The sequence below is a fragment of the Dreissena polymorpha genome, chromosome 10 (assembly GCF_020536995.1).
Source record: "Dreissena polymorpha isolate Duluth1 chromosome 10, UMN_Dpol_1.0, whole genome shotgun sequence".
Taxonomy (NCBI): Eukaryota; Metazoa; Mollusca; class Bivalvia; order Myida; family Dreissenidae; genus Dreissena; species Dreissena polymorpha.
In genome coordinates this window covers 57254368-57278230 of record NC_068364.1, presented here as the reverse complement: position 1 = coordinate 57278230, position 23863 = coordinate 57254368, and the positions used below count along the sequence as shown (strand labels likewise).

The following is a 23863-nucleotide window of genomic DNA, read 5'->3' as shown; positions in this document are numbered from 1 at the left end:
ATTTTTGAAGAATTTAGTGACTGGGACTTGAAACATTCATGTTTCTGGAAAACAACTCCAAATTGTTAAGGTAAAAACCTTTTTTAAAAGCTCCAAGAATTGATTTCAAACTCATAATCCAATTGCATAAAATGTATACATCCTTCGAATAACTTGCAGTCTGCTCAGGTTTTATAATCTTTGCTGCTCAATAGTATCTAAGAGATTCAAATAAAGCCTAAAAAAACGTAAATCCGATAAGAAAAGTCTTTAATGTAATTTGATTAAGTTGAAGAGACTACAATGAATCAAAGTTGGTATCTGAGTGGCAAAGGCTTAACCCTTTACCACATAAATACATATCTAACCCTTTACCACTTAGATACGTATCTAACCCTTTACCACTTAGATACGTATCTAACCCTTTACCACTTAGATACGTATCTAACCCTTTACCACTTAGATACGTATCTAACCCTTTACCACTTAGATACGTATCTAACCCTTTACCACTTAAGATACGTATCTAACCCTTTACCACTTAGATATGTATCTAACCCTTTACCACTTAGATACGTATCTAACCCTTTACCACTTAGATATGTATCTAACCCTTTACCACTTAAGATACGTATCTAACCCTTTACCACTTAGATACGTATCTAACCCTTTACCACTTAGATACGTATCTAACCCTTTACCACTTAAGATACGTATTTAACCCTTTACCAATTAGATACGTATCTAACCCTTTCCCACTTAAGATACGTATCTAACCCTTTACCACTTAGATACGTATCTAACCCTTTACCACTTAGATACGTATCTAACCCTTTACCACTTAGATATGTATCTAACCCTTTACCACTTTGATACGTATCTAACCCTTTACCACTTAAGATACGTATCTAACCCTTTACCACTTAGATACGTATCTAACCCTTTACCACTTAAGATACGTATCTAACCCTTTACCACTTAGATACGTATCTAACCCTTTACCACTTAGATACGTATCTAACCCTTTACCACTTAAGATACGTATTTAACCCTTTATCAATTAGATACGTATCTAACCCTTTACCACTTAAGATACGTATCTAAACCTTTACCACTTAGATACATATCTAACCCTTTACCACTTAGATACGTATCTAACCCTTTACCACTTAGATACGTATCTAACCCTTTACCACTTAGATACGTATCTAACCCTTTACCACTTAAGATACGTATCTAACCCTTTACCACTTAGATACGTATCTAACCCTTTACCACTTAAGATACGTATCTAACCCTTTACCACTTAAGATACGTATCTAAACCTTTACCACTTAGATACATATCTAACCCTTTACCACTTAGATACGTATCTAACCCTTTACCACTTAGATACGTATCTAACCCTTTACCACTTAGATACGTATCTAACCCTTTACCACTTAAGATACGTATCTAACCCTTTACCACTTAGATACGTATCTAACCCTTTACCACTTAAGATACGTATCTAACCCTTTACCACTTAAGATACGTATCTAACCCTTTACCACTTAAGATACGTATCTAACGTAAGATACGTATCTAACCCTTTACCACTTAAGATACGTATCTAACCCTTTACCACTTAAGATACATATCTAACCCTTTACCACTTAAGATATGTATCTAACCCTTTACCACTTAAGATACGTATCTAACCCTTTACTTCTAAAGATACGTATCTAACCCTTTACCACTTAAGATACATATCTAACCCTTTACCACTTAGATACGTATCTAACCCTTTACCACTTAAGATACGTATTTTCACGCAATTGTAGTCCCTTAGAAAGTTACAATTAATTTAAAACCTTTCTTACTAAATTCAAGTTTTAAAGGCTTCATCTCCAACCCTTAGATACTGATGAGCAGCAAACAACATAAAACCAGAACAGACTGCGAGTTACTCGCAGGCTGTTCTGGTTTTATGCTGTTTGCACATAGCCATTTTCACTTTGCTTCTGAGTGGGAAAGGCTAAAGAAAGTAAAGTGTTCTCACAATGACTAGACGGGTTACATGGGGCTTAGTCTACCGTTTCCAAAATTAAGCAATGGCTGCAAACATGGAAATTTACCTTGAGAAATGTTCATTTTACTACAAGTTTTCCTTCATAATCTTTCATAAAATATCCAAAATAATAAAAATTCTGACAAAGAAAAGGTCAAGATGGCTAGATAAAATTTTGAGCCAGCGGGAGCACTGAGCCCATATTTACCAACACATTCTTTGACTTAAGAATAAAGAACAGACTAGAACTATCAAAATGCATCCTGTGTTTGGCTCTATACGAGCTACCACTGCTAATTATGTCATTAAGAAAACAAGGGCTGTTTGTAAAACATGCATGCCCCCCATATGGGCTCTCCGTTGTAGTGACAGCCATTGTGTGAATATGTTTTTTGTCACTGTGACCTTGACCTTTGACCTAGTGACCTGAAAATCAATAGGGGTCATCTGCCAGTCATGATCAATGTACCTATGAAGTTTCATGATATTAGCCATAAGCGTTCTTGAGTTATCATCCAGTAACCATTTTACTATTTCGGGTCACCGTGACCTTTGACATAGTGACCTGAAAATCAATAGGGGTCATCGGCGAGTCATGATCAATCTACCTATCAAGTTTCATGATCTTAGGCCTTAGTGTTCTTGAGTTATTATCCGGAAACCATTTTACTATTTCAGGTCACTGTGACCTTGACCTTTGACCTAGTGACCTGAAAATCAATAGGGGTCATCTGCGAGTCATGATCAATCTACCTATCAAGTTTCATGACCCTAGGCCTAAGCGTTCTTGAGTTATCATCCGGAAACCATTTTACTATTTCGGGTCACCGTGACCTTGACCTTTGACCTACTTGACTCAAAATTAAAGAAATTCTGGAAAATTCAATTTTAAAGAATATTCTGTATTCTTTGACTAAAGTCTAAGAATTCTTAGGTGAGTGGACACTGATGTTACCTGGCCGCCTGGTGGAGGACCTCTTGCTGGATCTTGGAGGGACAGGGGGAGGGAACTCCTCTGCACTCTCACACAACCTGCAGTCAAACAACACAAACTTGCATATCAGCCTCAATCTGGTAAAATGGGGCTTAATGCATGTTTGTAATGTGTCGTCCAAGATTAGCCTGTGCAGTCTCTTGTAAATCCGGTTTATGCGGAAAGTAATCCCCGATTAGCCTGCGCAAACGCTTTACTTTATCATAAAGCAGGTGTTATATTTTTATTTAAAGAAAGTCTATCCTAAACTACGATTCTGTTAAGGAGGAAAGTGCCGCTCCTGATTAGCTATGCTAAATAGGAACGACACTTTCCGCTATTATGATGTGTTTTTTTGTGTGTTAAAAAAGATATCTCATCTAAACGACAATCCTGTTCTGGTGGAAAGTGTCGTCCCTGATCTGCCTGCGAGGACCGCACAGGCTAAGCGGGGAGGACACTTTATGCAAATGTATTTAACCCCATTTTAGCAGAGCAAACCTCGTATTGACAGTGCCCACATGGGATGGGGGTGGGGCAGGGGGCATCATAGTCACCCGTTATTAGCAATAATAGCCCCACTCTATTGTGGAGACCAGTGCCTAGATGCTGTTCACATTAAAAGAATTATTATCTGTCTGGTTTGAAATGTTTCTTCAAAGAATTGCAATATTGCGTTGTTTTGGACTCAAACACTTGAAGACATTGAAAACAAAGATTACAAACCACTGAGATCAGAAAGCTACTATTGGGAAACACTATTGACAAGGGTTAGCCTATTGAAAACACTTACTGAGCTAACCATCACAGTGCATTGTATTCAAATCAGCTGTGCTCTGTGAAAAGGTGGTTTAAAGCATGTACGTAAAGTGTCCGCCCAGATAAGCCTGTGCAGTTTGCACAGGCTAGTCTGGAACAACACTTTCTGCTTTCATGATTTATTTTATTGAACGAGTCTCTTAATAGCAAAAATCCAATTTAAGCAGAAAGTGTCGTCCCTGATTAGCCTGTGTGGACTGCACAGGCTAATCTGGGATGACACTTTACGCACATGCAATAAACCCCCTTTTCACACAGCACGGCCCAAATAAATTTTACAAGTATTAATATGACTGTGAAGTTCCTTTAGTCAGTGATGGAACAGTCAGTGTGTGTCTTTGCCACCATTTTGGGAATGGGTCAGGGGCCCTTTGTATTGGTAAAAATCACCTATTTTGACTAAAATTGGAAAATTAGTATTGCTTTTGGATTTTAGAGCTAACAAATACTTAAACAAGAGTTCCGCGGTCGGAGATGACCGCATTGAAGCCGGATTTTTGATTTAAATGACAGGAAAGTACCTTTCGTGTTTTTGTCAATGCAATACTTAAATTACTGAAATATTGTTCAAAGGTCAAAATGAAATGTAAGTACTTTTCAAGGCAACTTTTAATTTTTAACATTCAAGGTCACAGTGACCTTGACCTTCAATGACCTTAAAATGACCAATTGTCATCTACTAGTGCTGGCCAACCTTCATGTCCAGTTTGAAGACTGTAAGTCCAAGCATAAGAAAGTTATACCATGAAATAAGAATTTTAACATTTTTACATTCAAGGTCACGGTGACCTTGACCTTAAAATGACCAGTGGTCATCTACTAGTTCTGGCCAACCTTCATATCAAGTTTGAAGACTCTAGGTCTAAGCATACCAAAGTATTAACAACTTTAACATATTTACATCCAAGGTCACAGTGACCTCGACCTTCAAATGAATGACCTTGAAATGACCAGTGGTCATCTAAGTGTGCTTGCAAACCTTTACGTCAAGTTTGAGATTCTAGGTCCAAGCATACCAAAGTTACAACAATTTTAACATTTTAACATTTAAGTTCACAGTGACCTTGACCTTCAAATGAATGACATTGAAATGAATGACCTTGAAATGACCAGTGGTCATCTAAGTGTGCTTGCAAACCTTTACGTCAAGTTTGAGATTCTAGGTCCAAGCATACCAAAGTTATAACAATTTTAACATTTTAACATTGAAGGTCACAGTGACCTTGACCTTCAAATGAATGACATTGAAATGAGCAGTGGTGATCTTCTAGTACTGGCCAACCTTTATGTCAAGTTTGAAGACTCTAGGTACAAGCATACCAAAGTTATAACATGGAATAAGAACTTTAACATTTTTACCTACCAAAGTTATAAGAACTTTAACATTTTTACATTCAAGGTCACAGTGACCTTGACCTTAGAATGAATGACCTTGAAATGACCAGTGGTCATCTAAGTGTGCTTGCAAACCTTCATGTCAAGTTTGAAGACTCTATGTCCAAGCATACCAAAGTTATAACAATTTTAACATTTTAACATTTAAGGTCACAGTGACCTTGACCTTCAAATGAATGACATTGAAATGACCAGTGGTCATCTTCTAGTACTGGCCAATCTTTATTTCAAGTTTGAAGACTCTAGGTACAAGCATACCAAAGTTATAACATGAAATAAGAACTTTAACATTTTTACATTCAAGGTCACAGTGACCTTGACCTTCAAATGAATGACCTTGAAATGTCCAGTGGTTACTTACTAGTTCTGGCCAACCTTCATGTCAAGTTTCAAGACTCTAGGTCCAAGCATACCAAAGTTATAACAACTTTAACATTTTTACATTCAAGGTCACAGTGACCTTGACCTTCAAATGAATGACCTTGAAATGTCCAGTGGTTACTTACTAGTTCTGGCCAACCTTCATGTCAAGTTTCAAGACTCTAGGTCCAAGCATACCAAAGTTATAACAACTTTAACATTTTTATATTGAAGGTCACAGTGACCTTCACCTTCAAATGAATGACCTTGAAATGACCAGTGGTCATCTGTTAATCCTGGCCAACCTTCATGTCAAGTTTGAAGACTCTAGGTCCAAGCATACCAAAGTTATACCATGAAATAAGAACTTTAACATTTTTACATTCAAGGTCACAGTGACCTTGACCTTCAAATGAATGACCTTGAAATGACCAGTGGTTACTAACTAGTTATGGCCAACCTTCATGTCAAGTTTCAAGACTCTAGGTCCAAGCATACCAAAGTTATAAGAACTTTAACATTTTTTATATTGAAGGTCACAGTGACCTTGACCTTCAAATGAATGACCTTGAAATGACCAGTGGTCATCTGTTAATCCTGGCCAACCTTCATGTCAAGTTTGAAGACTCTAGGTCCAAGCATACCAAAGTTATACCATGAAATAAGAACTTTAACATTTTCGAGCACGCCGCCACCCCGCCCGCCCGCCCCCCCGCCCGCCCGACAACATCAATCTATAAGCCGAGATTTTTTCGAAAAAAATCCGGCTAAAAATTTAAAATGATAATACAAATGTTTTCAATATAACATTTACCTTGGTTCAACTTATTGAGTTGGATAGGGAAATGAACGAAATGTTAATTTTTTTGGAAAGACATCAATTATGAACTTCAAGCAGTCATTTCGAACAAATAAAAACGAGATTGGGATGGGGCAGAATTTTTGCCACATATACATGTATTACCAAACAAGAGCTGTATCCATAGAATGACATATGCCCCCAATAAAAGCTTTGATAGAAATTATTGAAATGCACTAAGTGACCCCGTGACCTAGTTTTTGACCCGGCATGACCCATATTCGAACTTGACCTAGATATTGTCTAGATACAACTTCTGACCAAGTTTGGTAAAGATCAGATGAAAACTATTTGAATTAGAGAGAGGACACTAAAAGTTGGACAGACTGACCGACGGACAGTGTGAAAACTATATACCACCTTTTCTTCGAAAGGGGGCATAAAAAACTACCGATACAGGACAGTGTCTAACAAGCCCTCACCTGAAGCCTGGAAAGTTCTCTTCTGTCGGTGTCATCGAGGAGTTGGCATTCCTATGGGAACCAGAGACCGGTGGGGGGCGAGGGGGCCTGACATCTCTAGGGGTAATTTCTTCATCCACAAATTGGTGGAAATCGTCGAGGTATGACTCACCCTGGGAGAGACTTGTGTCCCTTGGATAGGGCTGCAAAAATATCGCAATAAAACTATTCAAATATATTGGGAAGAAGAAAACGCAATACTGCAAAATATATTACCGGTAAATGTTTCAAAACATATTACGTAGTTTTGTAACACTGTTTATACAGGCTTCATAATGATAATCAGTAAACAAGGGACAAAATTGTCACAAAACCAGGTTTTCATTGTGAAAAAAAAATCTGATTAAGGGAGAAAACTCAAACTGAACTTTTGAAATGACCAAAAAAAAATAACCCCCTTTGTAAGTTTTTTTTTTTTTTTTAATCTATTTTTAGTCGTGGCGACCTTGACATTGGAGATATTGACGTGATTCTTTCGTGGGACACACCGTCCCATGATGGTGAACAAATGTGCCAAATGATTTTTAAATCTCACAATGAATGACATAGTTATGGCCAGGACAAGCTCATTTATGGCCATTTTTTACCTTTGAACTCAAAGTGTGACCTTGACCTTGGAGATATCGACGTAATTATTTCGCGCGACACACCGTCCAATGATGGTGAACAAATGTGCCAAATGATTTTAAAATCTGACAATGAACGACATAGTTATGGCTCGGACAAGCTCATTTATGGCCATTTTTGACCTTTGAACTCAAAGTGTGACCTTGACCTTGGAGATATCGACGTAATTATTTCGCGCGACACACCGTCCAATGATGGTGAACAAATGTGCCAAATGATTTTAAAATCTGACAATGAACGACATAGTTATGGCCCGGACAAGCTTATTCCGCCAGCCCGCCAGCCAGCCAGCCAGCCCGCCAGCCAGCCAGCCCGCCAGCCAGCCCGCCCGCCCGCATTCGCCAATCTAATAACCAGTTTTTTCCTTCGGAAAACCTGGTTAAAAATCCCGTATTACGCTACTCGCTGTTTCCAATTCCGTATTACCATACTAGCTGGACTAATTCGACCCATTTAATGACGTCACATTACGCACATCGTGCGACGTCATTTCTGCGACAAAACACAATATTTTTATCTAAACTCTATTGAATTTAAGGACCTGTCGGACGTGGTGTTTTTTAACAGTAAACTTTTTGTTAAAAACATCGAACGAATTCAAAACGTATTTTGGAGTGTGTGTTTATCATGCATAAATGTATAAGAATACAATAAAATAGTGTGGTTTAAACTAAGTTTAGATAAAGACATGGAAGATAGAAGTGGAAGTGCATATTGTTTCAACGTTTTTGTTATAAACATCGGATTAAAGTTGTCAACTTAATTGTTATAAACATTGGATTAACGATTGCATTAAGGTAAGAGTGTCGGAAACCTGTGTTTTCCCGGTTCGAATGTTTACACGTTAATTTACATAAACTGTATTCATACGCGTCTTAAATAAACTATGGCGTACTGTTTTAGTCATTGTTTTGTCAGTTTTGTTAAAGTAAAAAATAAAATTGTTAACTGTTTTCGTTAGTTGTTGTATATAATAAAAGGAATATTACGCTAGTCAATTGTTCCTAGAGTTTGTATCACTCTCGTGGCTTGTGCTATTTCGCATCACACTCGAGGCTCCGCCTCTCGTGTGATACATCATCACACAAGCCACTCCAGTGATACAATCTCTTGGAATAATTGACTAGCGTAATATTCCGTATGTACAAGCTTATAGTAGAAAGGTATAATTAATATCTCATAATTCATTGTTGATAAGCATTACCAATAGTGTATGCTTTGTATTTATATTTTCATACATCTTTATCAACAATAACATTCACTAAATATATTAACGAAGTGTTGTTCAAAATACTGCGTTTGAAATATTTATCCCCAACACCTGAAAAATGCTGAAATGATATTGATAAATTTATGCAAACAGGAATAGAGATCTAGTAAGTATTTTACCTTATTGACCGTCACTTTTCTTGTTTTTCATTCCAATGTTCACTTCATGTATTGATATATATACAGCTTAGTGATAGGAAGACTACAATACTCCACTTTTAAACTTTGGTACGTAAAAGATGATGCATAAGACTACATTGTACACTGTATATCTGACCAAGAAGTGATCTGTTGTCGGAATGTGTATACAAGGTACATTTGTACAAGCGGACTTAAGTACAATTCCGTTTTTAAGCAGTCAAGGTTTAAAGGGGCATAACTTTCAAAATATTGTTAACAGAGTTATCCAGCTAGACCTAAACAAGTGTCTTGTCCCCAAAAGGAAGTAGTCCAAGTCTGAATTGATAATCTTTGATAATATTCAAATTATTGAACTTATTAAAATTGTTAACCCGAAATTCTAAGTTAACAAGAAATGTGTTTGTCAGAAACACTATGTCCCCTTCTGCGCCGCTTTGACTTTTTTTTTACCTTTGACCTTGAAGGATGACCTTGACCTTTCACCGCTCAAAATGTGCAGCTCCATGAGATACACATGCATGCCAAATATCAAGTTGCTATCTTCAATATTGCAAAAGTTATTGCAAATGTTAAAGTTGGCGCAAACCAACCAACAGACCAACAGACCAACCAACCAACCAACAGACAGGGCAAAAACAATATGTCCCCCACTATAGAGGTGGGGGACATATAAAGGGGCATAACTCTAAACATAATGTTTCATGCACCTTGACCTACACAATTGTCTTGTTGCCATAAAGAAGTATTCAAAGTTTGAGTTAATTATCTTTGATAGTGTTAAAGTTATTTGACTTTATAAAAAACTTTAATCAACTCCGACGCAGGGGCGAGTAGTATACATGTAGCTCTCATTTTTCTTTGAAAAGTCAAGCTAAAAAGGGGAATACATTTCTTAAAGAACTCTTGAAATTTTGGAAAATTTGCATCATTTTTAGGAAATGGTAAGGGGCCTTTATAAGGCCCTTGCTAAAGAAGAAAACAAGTGCATATTGAAAATTATTTGGAGAAAATTACCAATATCTTTATCACTAATTGACTTGTCACTACTTTTATAAATTTCAACTGTGTTATGAAGAGAAAAAACTCTATGGAATGCAGAAGAACTTATTACTGGAAGTTAATACAAACAATGTTATCAAATTTGATAATTCCTGAAAAAATATGATAAAATAAATAAAATATGTAACATTCACAAGTTTGTAAATTTTGCAACTTATAACAGAGCCTTACTTTACTGTATCATTAATTAATTTCATGAAGGCAGATTTTTTGGCTGTATACTTAGATGTATTATGAGTTATTACTGGCCTAGGGATGGGAAAGAATGCTGAAAATCATATTTGAATATTTGTTCTTCATTATTCAAATATATTTGAATATTTGATATTTGGACATAAGATTTAAATGTCCGAACTAACAAACGTATGAAGTAAAGTACTGTTCTTGATTGGCACAAATACAACTTTAACCTTAAATGCAGCTTTAATAAATGGGATAGAGTAATCATTTTTTTGAAAATGATAATTGATTTTTATATTCTTCATTTTCACTCATTCTTTTAATTTAATTCAATAGATGACAAATATTTCCAGTATACATGTACATATTAGCGTAATACTCATGTATTTTGCCGTACCACTTGAGCGCGTAAAATAATTCTGAACAGGAGAGGTTGTCATTGAGAATCAATTTTAAGTGCTTTAACTCTTAATTTTAGATGTATCTAGAACATATAGCGAGTTTGAATTAAACGCTGTCAAGTCTAAATAAATTGATACTTATTCCAAACAAAAGTAATTGGTTGATATTTTATTAAGTTATTTTTTTGAAAATGATTATTGATTTTTATATTCTTTAATATACAACAGGGCTTAACACTAAGGTACGTCCGAACGACATTCACAGCCTGTACCTAGGTTTGGGCTAGCCAATGTCCCAGGAACATGCCTGACCGGTCGTGTGTATTCTGGGCGGGATTATGTGTTCTTTATCAATAAACTGCGTTTTAAATAAGCTTTTCAAAGATGCAAAAATCTTAATACAGTACGATCAGATGACAATTAAATCCCAGGGTGAAGTCGGAGACAACAAACGGATCATATCTTGAAATAGATTTGAAACGGCGACACGAATTACCTAAATCTACCCAAATCTTCCCAAATCTACCCAAATCTTTGTAAAAACAATTTTTTTACATCATGTATGTGTGTAGGGCACTATTGTTTTGTTTTATGCTTCATTGCTACTCGTGACAATATGTAATTCCCTAATAAATTCAGGAACGGTTTTTGATTCGTTTCATCGAAGTGACGTGTTTTCTCGATAAAAATATGTTTTAAATTAAAAGCCGGGATCGCCCAGGATTGTCCGGGATCGATGAAGGTATAAAACTCAACATTAACACACAGTTACAATAAAATTATTTGTTATTTATCAATTTTAAATAACTTTAATTTGTTTGATCGATTAGAAGTGTTTTGACAATCTTTTTTACGCAATTCAATTAGCAAAACTAATATTAATGGTCGATCCCGGCTTTTAGTAGAGTTAACCCTGTACAAAGGTTTTGATAATACTTGGGTGAGGGCACATGAAAGATTGGTCAGGGCTAGTAGGTTCTGCATTTACTAAACCGAATGGGCTAGTTGAAAGAAAAGTAAGTGTTAAGCCCTGTACAATCAATAAATACATATTGCAATACAGTAGATAAATACATGTTGCAATACAATAGATAAATCCATACTGCAATACAATAGATAAATACATATTGCAATACAATAGATAAATCCATACTGCAATACAATAGATAAATACATATTGCAATAAAATACAGAAAACATATGATCATTGCTCTTGCAAACAGGGTTTTATGCATATGCATAAAGTGTCATCCCAGATAAGCCTATGCAACGACAACAATCAGGGACGACACTTTCTACCTAAACTGGATTTTCCCTTTAACTTCTTTGAAACTAAAAATACCATAAAAGTGGAAAGGATCGTCTGCAGACTGCACAGGCTTATCTGGGACAACACTTTACAAGCATGCATTAAGCCCCTATTTCCCAGACCACAGCCTATTTTATATATATTGCAATGCAAGAAAAGAATATGCCTATTGCAATATTTATTGCATGCCTACCGATGGGTGTGGCGACATGACCTCCTCAAGCGACATATGCGTGGGCTCTGTATCCATATACAGCATCGGATCAAGAAGCTTGTATTCAAGTGGTTGACTCGCAGACGGAGAAGTGATGGAGGATTTTGTCTCTGCATCTGTCACGATCGTTTGGGAATCCGACAGTGACTGAGGTATGGGGTCAGGTTCATCGTTGTCTTCGATTGCACTGTCGTCACTATCCACTGATCCAGGTGTAAGTATATTGGTCTCTGTGTGTGAGCGATCAATGTCTCCAAGGACAACGATTTTATTTCTGAGTGAACTGATGGGTAAATGTTTTTCTGATGTCGTTTCTCCATGAGGTAAGGAAAGATCTTTGGTAATCACAAGTTTAGCACTGATATTTTTACTAGGGTCTTTACTCAAAGAACTCGTGTTGTAAACAGGATTTTCATAAGAATTGCTTGTACAAAGTTTTGATTCAAAAGAGTCGTCAAAACTTGCCAGTAATTTTGGTTCACTGCTCAACGAGTCTAAGAGCTTCGTTCCACATATATTTTCTTCGAACACATTCTCATGCAGATCCCTTGCACACCCTCTCCCATCTTCAAACTCTGCAGTCAGATCGTTCGTTAATTGAGCAATTACAGAGCTTTCTGAGGCAATGTCTAGATTCACTGACGTGTTCGACTGATCACTATCGAATGGACTGTCAAGATCACTCTCTCGAATTTCTAACTTTGGTAAATCCTCAGTGAATTCACCATCTGAGTCTATGGAAGATACAGATCTCAGTTTTATGGCATTAACAGTAAACAGATAATCAGGATTTAAGTATGATATGTTTTCTGGACCTTGAGAAAACTCACCAGATGGGTGTTCTACAGTTAAAATCACTTCTCCCTTGGAATCATCAACATTTTCAAAATCTGTCACAGAATTCTCGGAACATGTCTTTTCCTGGTAACCTAAAGTTTCTTTGAAGCAATCGACATTACGACCGTCAAAATGCTCGGAATTTTCTTTTGTACAATGTGCAGATGAACACGATTTATTTTCACATGTGGTATCAGAATCTGAAGAATCACTAGACCCACAATTATTTCCATCGTTGCACAAAGCTCTGCTATTACTTTTACTGGATTTATCATTATTTTGAATTACAACACTACACTCCTCCTTATCCATACTTCTCATTTCTCTGTTACTTTTTCTCCTCAACATAGTGTGTGTAGATTCGTCTCGGTCCACAACTGTTAACGTGTACTTATCTCCACTCGTAACCATCACTGTCAGATGAAAGCGCTCCCCTTCAACGTCACAGGATTCGTCCACAGTTGTACCACTTCCTTCATTAGCACAATTTGTCTCAGAAATTTCTGAAATCGCACATTTACTTCCCAATTCACTATCAAAACAATCTACCGGTAATTTCTCTATGCCACTCCCACAAGTTACAAATTCCTCAAGAATTTTATCATTTTTCTCCGCAACCAACATGGCCTCAGTTTTCTTACCATCAATCACCCCCTGGAAATCAAACACTCTGTCGACCGCTGCACCCAGTTTAGTGGGAAAATCTTCCCTACCGCCCGCCTCTCCCTGAGTATCAAACACATCTATCTCTTCATCAAGTTTAGCAGGCAGATCTATAACCTCTGCATCTGCCTCTTCGCCATCTAGAGCAAGACTGTAGTTTCGAGCAGGAAGGGGTGGGGCTACAGCCGGCAGAGTTTTCACATCCTTCCCTTTCTTCCTTGTCTTTGATTTTGAGCTTTTCTTTTCAATGGCTCTTTGTCCTGCATGAGGGGAGTGACCGCCACCAGAGGAGATTGTAAGCTTGAGAGTCTGGCTAAAGTCCTTGGGAAGATTGACTTCATCAAGCTGCTGCGATCGTTTTCGGAACAGTATCTGTGGATTGGCATATATTTCTGATACGATTTCACCGTCAAACAAGCGTTCTTGGGAGACAGATATCTTCTTAATTGCACCGCTTTTAATGGCGTCTGCACATTCAGCGTAGCCTGGTTCAGATGGGAAGTCTTCCGCAGACAGATCTAGACTGGTACAGCTGGAAATCTTGGAGCCGCTGCCGTCTGAATAGAGACCGTACTGAATACAACCTGGAAATAAGCAAAATACATGTACTTGTTTATCATTGATCAAGCAATAAAAATTCTTAGAAGATTGACCTAGGCACACTATTTTCATAGTGCAATAATTGCATTTATTCATATCATGCAATATTTTAAACAACTGTCTGATTTTGTTGATACCTTTCTAGTATGTTGAACACTAAATAAGGGTACTTTTTGCCAACTTGCTAAATGTGTTACACCCTTACAAACACATTTAACTAAAAGAAATTTTGCTCAGCTATAACTTTAAAGCTTTTTTATTAGACCCACAGACGGTTTGATGACATCACACTTTCTCTGTTTAGTAAAGTTTTAACAGATTAACTTTATCATAAATGACTGCGTTTGAAACAAATATATTGTTGTTTGCAAATATGAATGACCTATGCATATCAATAAAATAAGATTAACCCTGAATAAAAGCAATACCCATATGCTAATTAATAACTTTTGATGCGTACTGTTGATTTCTTCACGACATTTTACTCATTAAAATTGGTATCAATGTGTATGGAGCTATTTTTCCTGTGTATTTTATGCAGATATACATCTTGTTGATTCTTCTACTTAAACAATCAAACTATGTACATGTTCATATGAAAATAGCTTACAAAGACCCAGAGCTCTGTTTAGGCGCCTTTAAGCATTTATGTTCTAAAAAACCTATTATAAATAGTGAGGGTCAAAGTACATGTATGTCTGTTGCATTTGGGGTACACATACATATTACATCTTATTTTCATGCCTTTTTTATTATTTTAATTTGTTTAATATTGATCTTGAAGACATATTTTATTATATTTAAGAGTTAAATGACTTATATAGTCATTATTAAATTTGTCATTAATAATTTATTTTGCTGACTTGGAAGTAAATAATCATTAGCATGGCGGATCAAAGTGGTAAGGGATCATTAGCATGGCAGATCAAAGTGGTAAGGGATCATTAGCATGGCAGATCAAAGTGGTAAGGGATTGACTGAAAAGACTTGGAAGTAAATAATCATAAGCATGGCAGATCAAAGTGGTAAGTGATTGACTGAAAACCCTCCTTCTGTGAAAACTGGGCTTAATGCATGAGCGTAAAGCATCGCCACAGATAAGTCCTTCGGCTTTCGAGAACTACACTTTCAGTTTTTATGGAATTTTTCCTTTAATAGGAGTCTTTCCTCAATGAAATTCCATTTTAAGTAAAAAGTGTCGTCCTTGATTGGCCTGATATTCTAGGCTAATCTGGGACAACACTTTACACACATGCATTATGTCCCTCTTCCTCAGAGCAAGGCTCAACTCTGATCAGGGGTGGTATTCCAGAAACATCTTAAGTCATTTCTTAAATGTTTTCACTTAAGTTAAAAATTACAATGTTTTGTATTTCCTTACTCAATAAAGACATGCATGTGTTTTTGGTATTCCTCAAATAACATTGACATAATGATGTTATTTTGATGTAATTTTCGATGCCTAACTATTGCAGTATGAAATAAAACACTTAAGAAAAATTCACAATTTAAGGATAATAATAAAATTAAACTTAAGATGCTTCTGGAATACCACCCCAGGAGCTCTGTCTTACCTTTAATGGCATCTGCACACTCAGCATACCCAGGGTCCAATATCAGATCTATGTCACTGTCATACCCTCCCAGGTGGTCAGGGACACCATGGCTGCAAGGATAATGTCTTGTTATCTTATCCCTTTACCACTTAAGACACATATTTTGACGCATTTATAGTCCCTAGGAAAGTTACATTTACTTAAAGACCTTTCTGCTAGATTAAAGTTTTAAAGGTTTCATTTCAAACCTGTTGTTACTGATGAGCAGCAAACAGCATAAAACCTGAACAGCAAGTTACTCGCAAGCTGTTCTGGTTTTATTCTGTTTGCACATAGCCATTTCCACTTTGGCTCCGAGTGGGAAAGGGTTGCGGATAGCTTACACATTTTCATAAACATTTTAAATTATGCTGCCAAGAGCAAAACGTGTATCTTGTCATTTTATTTTATTAGATATTTCATAAAATGTTAAAATAATTGTTCTAGTTTTGAAAACTAAATAAGGAGAATTTACTCTAAAAGTGTCAAGACCAATCTCACCAATTGTGGACATAAGTTCTGTTGTGATGATTGCTGTTGTTTGTTTGTTTTAGTTGCACCTAGAGACACTGTCTTGCATTTTTCTTATTGTATTGCATTTATAAATGACAATTTCAAATGTGAACACGAATACATTCTGGTTGTGGTTCAAACTTAACAGCATTATATGACCTTACATTCACACTGGGTAGTAGATACTAGGACAGGTACACACTTTATGCACACTTAAGTGACTAGAGCAGTGTGCTGTGCAATCTGCTAATCCCAAATGATTTCTTTTCTATCATGTCCCATTTGCAATGTTCTTTGTAAACACAGGTAAAATATTTTTACAAGTTTAGTTTGCCGTTTTCAACAGTAATTTAGTCATATAACAGCCATCAGTTAACTGACTACAACTTTTCCTGGGTTAACTGGTTTACTGGTACTAAGTGCACATACTAACACCAGTTATTGGCAACAGCCCTACTAGAATCAGAGGTAATAGGAGAATGGCCGTAGAAAGGATTTCCTGACCAATCAGGTCACACAGGTTATATATGGCCAGGCCGGGAATTGCAACCTCAATCATGACCAATCAGGTCACACAGGTTATATATGGCCAGGGCGGGGATTGAACCCTCAATCTTCAGACTTGTGGTACAGCTGGCCAGGCCGGTGTCTTCCAAAATAATACGAGCCTTGGTCTGTAAAAGGGCGTTGAATGCATGAGCGCAAAGTGTCATCTTAGATTAGCCTGTGCAGTCTACACAGGCTAATCAGGGACAACACTGCCATAAATACCATAAAAGCGGAAAGTGTTATCCCTGATTAGCCTATGCGATCTGCACAGGCTTATCTGGGAATACACTTTACAAACATGCATTAAACCCCGTTTTCAAAGAGCACGGCCCATATTCAAGATGCATACTTATCAGTGTTTTCAGCAGTCTCTGGAGCCAACACCAACACAGGCTTGTTCACCGTGCTGTAAAGGTCCTCTGAAATATAAGTACATACATTTTGTACGATTCTTCATTTTGTTTCCAATTGAACACTGTCTCAATGACAGCATTTACTGTCTGCTATTTTAAAAACAACTTGACTTAAGTAAGAAATGATAACTATCAACTGCCAAAGAGGTCACTATCAAAACTGAAAATAATGAAATTTGTCAATATGCCCTTACCTGTAGTGCTTCTACTGATTACATCTGCGGGGTTAGAGTTTGGTGCATGGTTAGCACCAATGGAGTGCTGTACAGCTATGGCAATGTTTGACAGATTCACAGCCACATCTGTAAGGCCGAGGACACACATGTCATTGACCAAGTGGGGGGAATCCTCATGCTGTGGTTGCTCTGTGCAATCATCAATGGTAACGGAAGGTGAGCCAGCATCCCTACTTACACTGGGTGTCATTCCCAGAGCTGAATCGTTAATGTCTTCAGCCTTCTCTTGAATGGCTTCAGTCTCGTGGTGTTTCAAAGTGTTAGTTTCTTGAATTTTCTTTTTTACGGCATCAAGGCTCTCATAGCCCGGTTCATCCAATGATTCTATGGATTGATTGAGACTGTATTTTTTTGCAGGCTTAACTTCTTTTACAGACTGATACCCAGGATCAACTAAACTGTTAATGTCTCTATCTGCACTTACAGATGCCTTCATTGCAGCGGATGTATCACCATTTGTATTAACTACACCAACAGTTGGATGACCAATCTTTGGAAATTGTTTATTCACTTTGGCTTTCACCTCCTCCATAGATTCATACCGTGGATCCCAATCAGGACTTTTAGTATCTCCAGAGGTGGGATCCAAAGGTGCTTTTCCACTGTTTACTGATTGCCTTACAGGCAGCCGTTCATAACCAGGGTCAATAAAATAGTCAGCTGGAACAACTGTATTGCTTGTGCCACTTTCAGCTGTGACCTCCACATGATCCAAATCTATAGCACTGTCATCCTGAGCCAGTGTTTCATTCGTGACTGGGAACTTCAGCTTTTAATCTCTCCTGACGATCGCTGGCCAGATCTCGAACCTCATAATCCAGTTTGGAATATTCGTTTTTCACTCTAGAACTGTTAACAGACACCGGGGAGGATAAAATGTCCGATGGTCCTTTTGGTGCTGACACTTTCAAAGCCGCCAACTGGTTTTCTGGAAAGGAATGTTTCCGCTCGTGATTTGCCTTGGACTTGTTAGATCCCAAATGAAGATCAGATTGTGTTTTAAAAGTTCCTCTTTTCAGATGATGCGGAGAGACTGACTGTGTTTCTCGTAAACTTGCCTTCTCTGAATGAGAGACACCTTTCTCCCACGAAGATATGCCAACAAGCTCAGCAGTGCTTTGTCTTTTCTTAAAGGAGACCGCAGAAACATTTTTACACTCCCCGGTGTTTACATCTTCCGGGTATTTCCCTTTCTTTAACTTCAATTTCTTTTTTAATTTGGCAAAGAATCCTTCTGAGTCTTCTGCTGGTTGAGTAGCATGTTTCATTCCAGCTGGAAGTGTCATTGACTTGTGATTTCTTGAGGTAGCCATGTCAATTGTCTGAAAATAATTTTGGAAATCAAAGTCTCTGAAAATATCATGTACAAATGTAAAACAATCTGCTTTTCATACATTCTAACCTATGTAAAACACGCATTCCCCCCAAATGGGCTGTCAGTTGTAGTGGCAGCCATTGTGTGAATACGTTAGGGTCACTGTGACCTTGAACTTTCACCTAGAGTCCTGAAAATCAATAGGGGTCATCTGTCGGTCATAACCAATGTCCCCATGAACTTTCCTGATCCTAAGCCTAAGTATTCGTGAGTTATTATCTTGAAACAATTTTACTGTTTCAAGTCACTGTGACCTTGACCTTTGACCTAGAGTACTGAAAATCAATAGGGGTCATCTGTCAGTCATGACCAATGTCCCTCAGGAACTTTCCTGATTCCAGGCTTAAGCGTTCTGTGACATTTGGGATAATTAAAATATTGATTGCAACTAAAAACGTTTTGTAGAATAAGTTAATGACACAATTTCAGCTCTAACTAGAGAGTCAAGAGTTATAAACAAGAGAGCCATCAGGCCCTAAGGCGCTCACCTGAAAGCAAAAGGAACTAGACTATTCTGAAAAAAATGCAAGCTGATTCATGAAGATTATTTTGGACCAAAAAAGTGACTTTTAACATGTTTTTTTTATATTTGACCTTGTGACCTAGTTTTTGAGCTCATATGACCCAGCTTCAAACTCTGGCAAAATTTCATTGGGACAAATGTTCTGACCAAGTTTCATGAAGATTGGCCAATAAATGTGGCTAATATAGTGTCAACAAGTTTTCACTAAAGCCATACATGTATAAGGACAACTGCCCCCCCCCTGGCGGCCATGTTTTTCAACGAACCATAACCATTTTCAAACTCACTCGAGCTATTGTTAGAACAAATGTTCTGATCAAGTTTCATAAAGATTGGATAATAAATGTGACTTCTAGAGTGTTAACATTACAAGGTTTTGTAGTAAATAGCCATTTAAGGAAAAATGCCACGACCCCTTGCGGCCATGTTTTTTAACGGATCTCAACCATTTTTTAACTAAGCCCAGATATAATTAGTTCAAATATTCTGACCAAGTTTCATGAGCATTGGACCACAAATGTGACTTCTAAAGTGTTAACAAGGTTTTACCATACAGTAAAGCCATATAAGGAAAAATGCCACGCCCCATGGCGGCCATGTTTTTCATTCAACTGGAACTATTTTCGAACTCGTCCAAGATATTATTGGGATACATGTTTTGACCAAGTTTCATGAAGATTGGACTAAAAATGTGACTTCTAGAGTGTTAACAAAGTTTTACTATAGCCATATGAGGAAAACTGCCATGCCCCCTGGCGGCCATGTTTTTCAACCAACCGGAATCATTTTCGAACTCGTCCAAGATAATATTGGGACACATGTTCTGACAAAGTTTCATGAAGATTGGACTAAAAATGTTACTTCTAGAGTGTTAACAAGGTTTTACTATAGCCATATAAGGAAAACTGCCACGCCCCCTGGCAGCCATGTTTTTCAACCAACCGGAACCATTTTCGAACTCGTCCAAGATATTATTGAGACACATGTTCTAACCAAGTTTCATGAAGATTGGACAATAAATGTGACCTTTAGAGTGTTAATAAGGTAAATGTTGAAGACGCACGACGCACAACAGACAAAAGGCGAGCACATTAGCTCACCATGAGCACATTGTGCTCAGGTGAGCTAAAAACAACTTAATTTAGTATAAACGACACGCTTACCTCAATGCCAACTTAAATCCAATGTTTATAACACTATATATTTGAAACGATATGCACTTCCATTACCTACATTTATAATTCCATCTCTTTATGGAAACTTATTTCAAAACACACTATTTTATTTATTTCCATCGAAGTTTACACTAATGCATGATAAACAAACAATCTGAAATACGTTTAGCCTTTGTACAATAATTAAAACAAATATTTTTCTGTTAAAAAACACAAACACAACGTCTAACATGCCCATACATTTCAGAACGTTTCATACTTGTGAGTTTTGTCACTGAAATTATGTCATTAAATGCACAATCAGTTGCATGAAAATACAAGATGTGTTTGTAAAACACTATGTCCCCCCCATATATTTGACCTTTGACCTTGAAGGATAACCTTGACCATGACCATTCACCACTCAAAATGTAGAGCTCCATGAGATACACATGCATGCCAAATATCAAGTTCCTATCTTCAATATAGCAATTTGCAAAAGTTATGGCCAATGTTTAAGTTTGACGCAAACCAACAAACCCACAAACAAACAGACAGGGCAAAAACAATATGTCCCCCTGGCCCAGTATAGACTGGGGGACATAAAAAGTACTGAAGGTCAATTTTGAAAAAATGTAAATGGAACAGCAAAATATAATTAGATATGAAATAAAAAATAACAAACGGCAGAGCGGGACCGGACGTCTGAAAATAGCATTAATTGAAATAGTGACGTGTACTGCGAGTATTATGGTTATCATCATCAAATGCACACAAAAAATCGGTTTTCAATTTGATTTGATCTGCCCACTCATTCCATCCCACGAAACCCTTAAGGTATCACAATTCTTGTAATTTTGAAATACAACAATTTGTGTTTACATAACACACAGGTGACAATCAAAGGTGCAAACGTTTCCCAATATGGTTCTATCTATCTCTCTTCCAGTAAGGTCAAACCCCTTCTGGGGACATAGACCTGTCGCGCGTCAACCGACAAGAATGTTAGTAAGACAAAAATAAAAAGATATCAAAAAGAGAAAGAAGTGTGTTATTTTTTAAAAACAGGTTAAAAACAGATCAGGTATTCTTATGGGGAGTTAATTTCAACCCAGCTAACAGCTGAACTCAGGTCCAGGTAAGGTGACAATATCAGGAGATAGAGCATTCCTGTGGATGATTGTTCTGGGAAAGAAGGAAAACTTATGATAATCAGTTGTGGTTTGAATATTATGGAATGCTTTTGTATGGGAGGTTCTTGATGGTCTAGTGATTGGTTTGAGGTAGTCAGGTATAGGAATGGCTACCTGGTTATGCAAGATGTTGTGAAACATAACCAGGCGCTGGTCAATACGGCGGAGGTCAAGGCGGCGCCAATTTAAGGAAGAAATCATGTCTGTGACACTGTACAGCCTACTGAAGTCCTGTTTTTCCCAACGAGCAGCCCTACGCTGAACTGACTCAAGTTGTTCAATGCGAGTCGCGGTATGCGGGGACCACACAGAGGAGCTGTACTCCAGCTGGGGTCTGACCAGTGTTTTGTATGTGGTGGATTTGAGTTCTGGAGAATGTACTTTTAGGTTGAGTCTGAGAAAACCTAGTGTTTGATTTGCTTTTTTGTGATGTTGTCGATGTGGTTATTGAAAGAAAGGTCATGGGATATAGTGACACCGAAGTATTTAGCAGAAGGGACAGATTTTAAAATGGTGTTATGTAATAGATATTGTGTTGGTATGACTGTTTTGCGTTTTGTGATTTGGATGACTTGGCATTTTGATGGATTGAATTGCATATCCCACTTTGTTTCCCATTGTTCCAGTTGTTGTAGATCTTGTTGGAGTAGGCTAGAGTGAGATGCAACAGTGAGGGAGATAGAAGGCAGTATCATCTTACTTTAGAGGAGCGGACATATTCAGGAGGGTCATTTATGTAGATAAGGAATAGGAGAGGTCCGAGGACCGAGTCCTGGAGTACACCGGAGGAGACAGGGATGGTACTGGAGGTGTAGCCATTGACAACTGCAGATTGTGACCTATTGCACAAGGAAACTTTTTATCCACTTAAGAGTATGGCCTCTAATTCCATAGTAGTGCAGCTTATTAAGTAGTTTTTCATGATTAACCATATTGAACGCCTTTGAGAAGTCAAGCAAAATGAGGTCAACTTGGCTTCTTAGGTTTAAAGTCTGAAGGATATCATCAATGAGCATTAGAAGTTGGGATTGACATGACCTCTTTTCTTGAAACACGTGCTGCAGTTCATAGAAGAGATTAGATTTTGTGAAGTGCTTAGTGATGCTAGATGAGACTATGTGTTCCAGGGCATAGCACAGGATACAGGTAAGAGAGATTGATTCACACCAATATGGTAATATTCACACCTTTCCGGCTAAATATTTCTACTGGAACATAAAAACTACCCTTTTTTAACACAAACATCAGTGACAGGAACTGGTAGTGGCAGAAAACGTACATAAACCTCTGCAACAAAACTTTGCTAGGAGTGTTACTATTTGCAGATGCAAGGGTTTAATAAGTGGTGTTCAGACCAAATTTTGACGATGGAAAACCACTTACAATTAACCCCGTGAACTGTACCCTTATAGAATATACATCATAAGAGTGTATTTTTTACGTTCTTACGATCAAGACAAGTGTGTAAATGGAAATCATATCTATCCGAATTAGACTTACCCGACGTTTATTCGGATTACGACCAATTTTACTGAAGCTAAGATGTCGAGAAAACGTACATTTTTCCTCAATAAAACCATACTTACCGAATTACTCAACGTCAACAAACTGATAACACATGACTATCTGTCGGATCATTAACAATACTGACCACAAAAAATAACAGGAAGTAAAAGAATTAGAGGTCTCGTTTCATACACGATTACGCGAGAAAATAATAATTCATTCGGAACAAAAACGACAACACCCCACAGTGCAATCACCAAGCAGAGTTGTTTTTCCATGCTGTAATGTAACCGTTGTGCACGAGATTGCAAACGGGGATCGAATCAGGGTTAAATTAGACCCGAATACTTAATTAAAAGTGCGATCCAACTCGGCAAATTAAATAAGACAATAATATTGTGTACCGTTTTTATGTTGAATACAATTCTTTTCAAATGTAAAGTGAAATTTTATTATTTATAGTTGTAGGCCTATATAAATAGGGCTGCACGAAAAACTGTCGTATCTGATTCTCCTTTATTTTAATATGAGTTACGACAGTCTTCCGTTCACCCCTCGAATTATGATAAGTCTAATTGTGTGGACCTTATGGGGCAAAGTGATCGTCTAG

At 37.4% G+C, this 23863-nt stretch overlaps 1 protein-coding gene across 7 annotated transcripts in view; it reads right to left on the bottom strand.

The window, feature by feature from the left end:
- Positions 1-23459, bottom strand: part of LOC127847481 (uncharacterized) — a 36337-nt gene extending 12878 nt beyond the window's left edge. For all 7 annotated transcript variants that reach the window (XR_008033993.1, XR_008033991.1, XR_008033992.1 and 4 more), the window contains exons 1-7: positions 23334-23459; positions 17461-18824; positions 17203-17272; positions 15771-15862; positions 12076-14180; positions 6858-7039; positions 2985-3061 (exon numbers count right to left, since the gene is read on the bottom strand). Coding sequence is in view for 1 of the 7 variants with exons in the window: in XM_052379408.1 (XP_052235368.1) it covers positions 2985-3061; positions 6858-7039; positions 12076-14180; positions 15771-15862; positions 17203-17272; positions 17461-18034 (3100 nt within the window). In the remaining 6 variants the exon portion in view is untranslated. The remainder of the gene's footprint in view (positions 1-2984; positions 3062-6857; positions 7040-12075; positions 14181-15770; positions 15863-17202; positions 17273-17460; positions 18825-23333) is intronic.
- Positions 23460-23863: the final 404 nt, after the last annotated feature.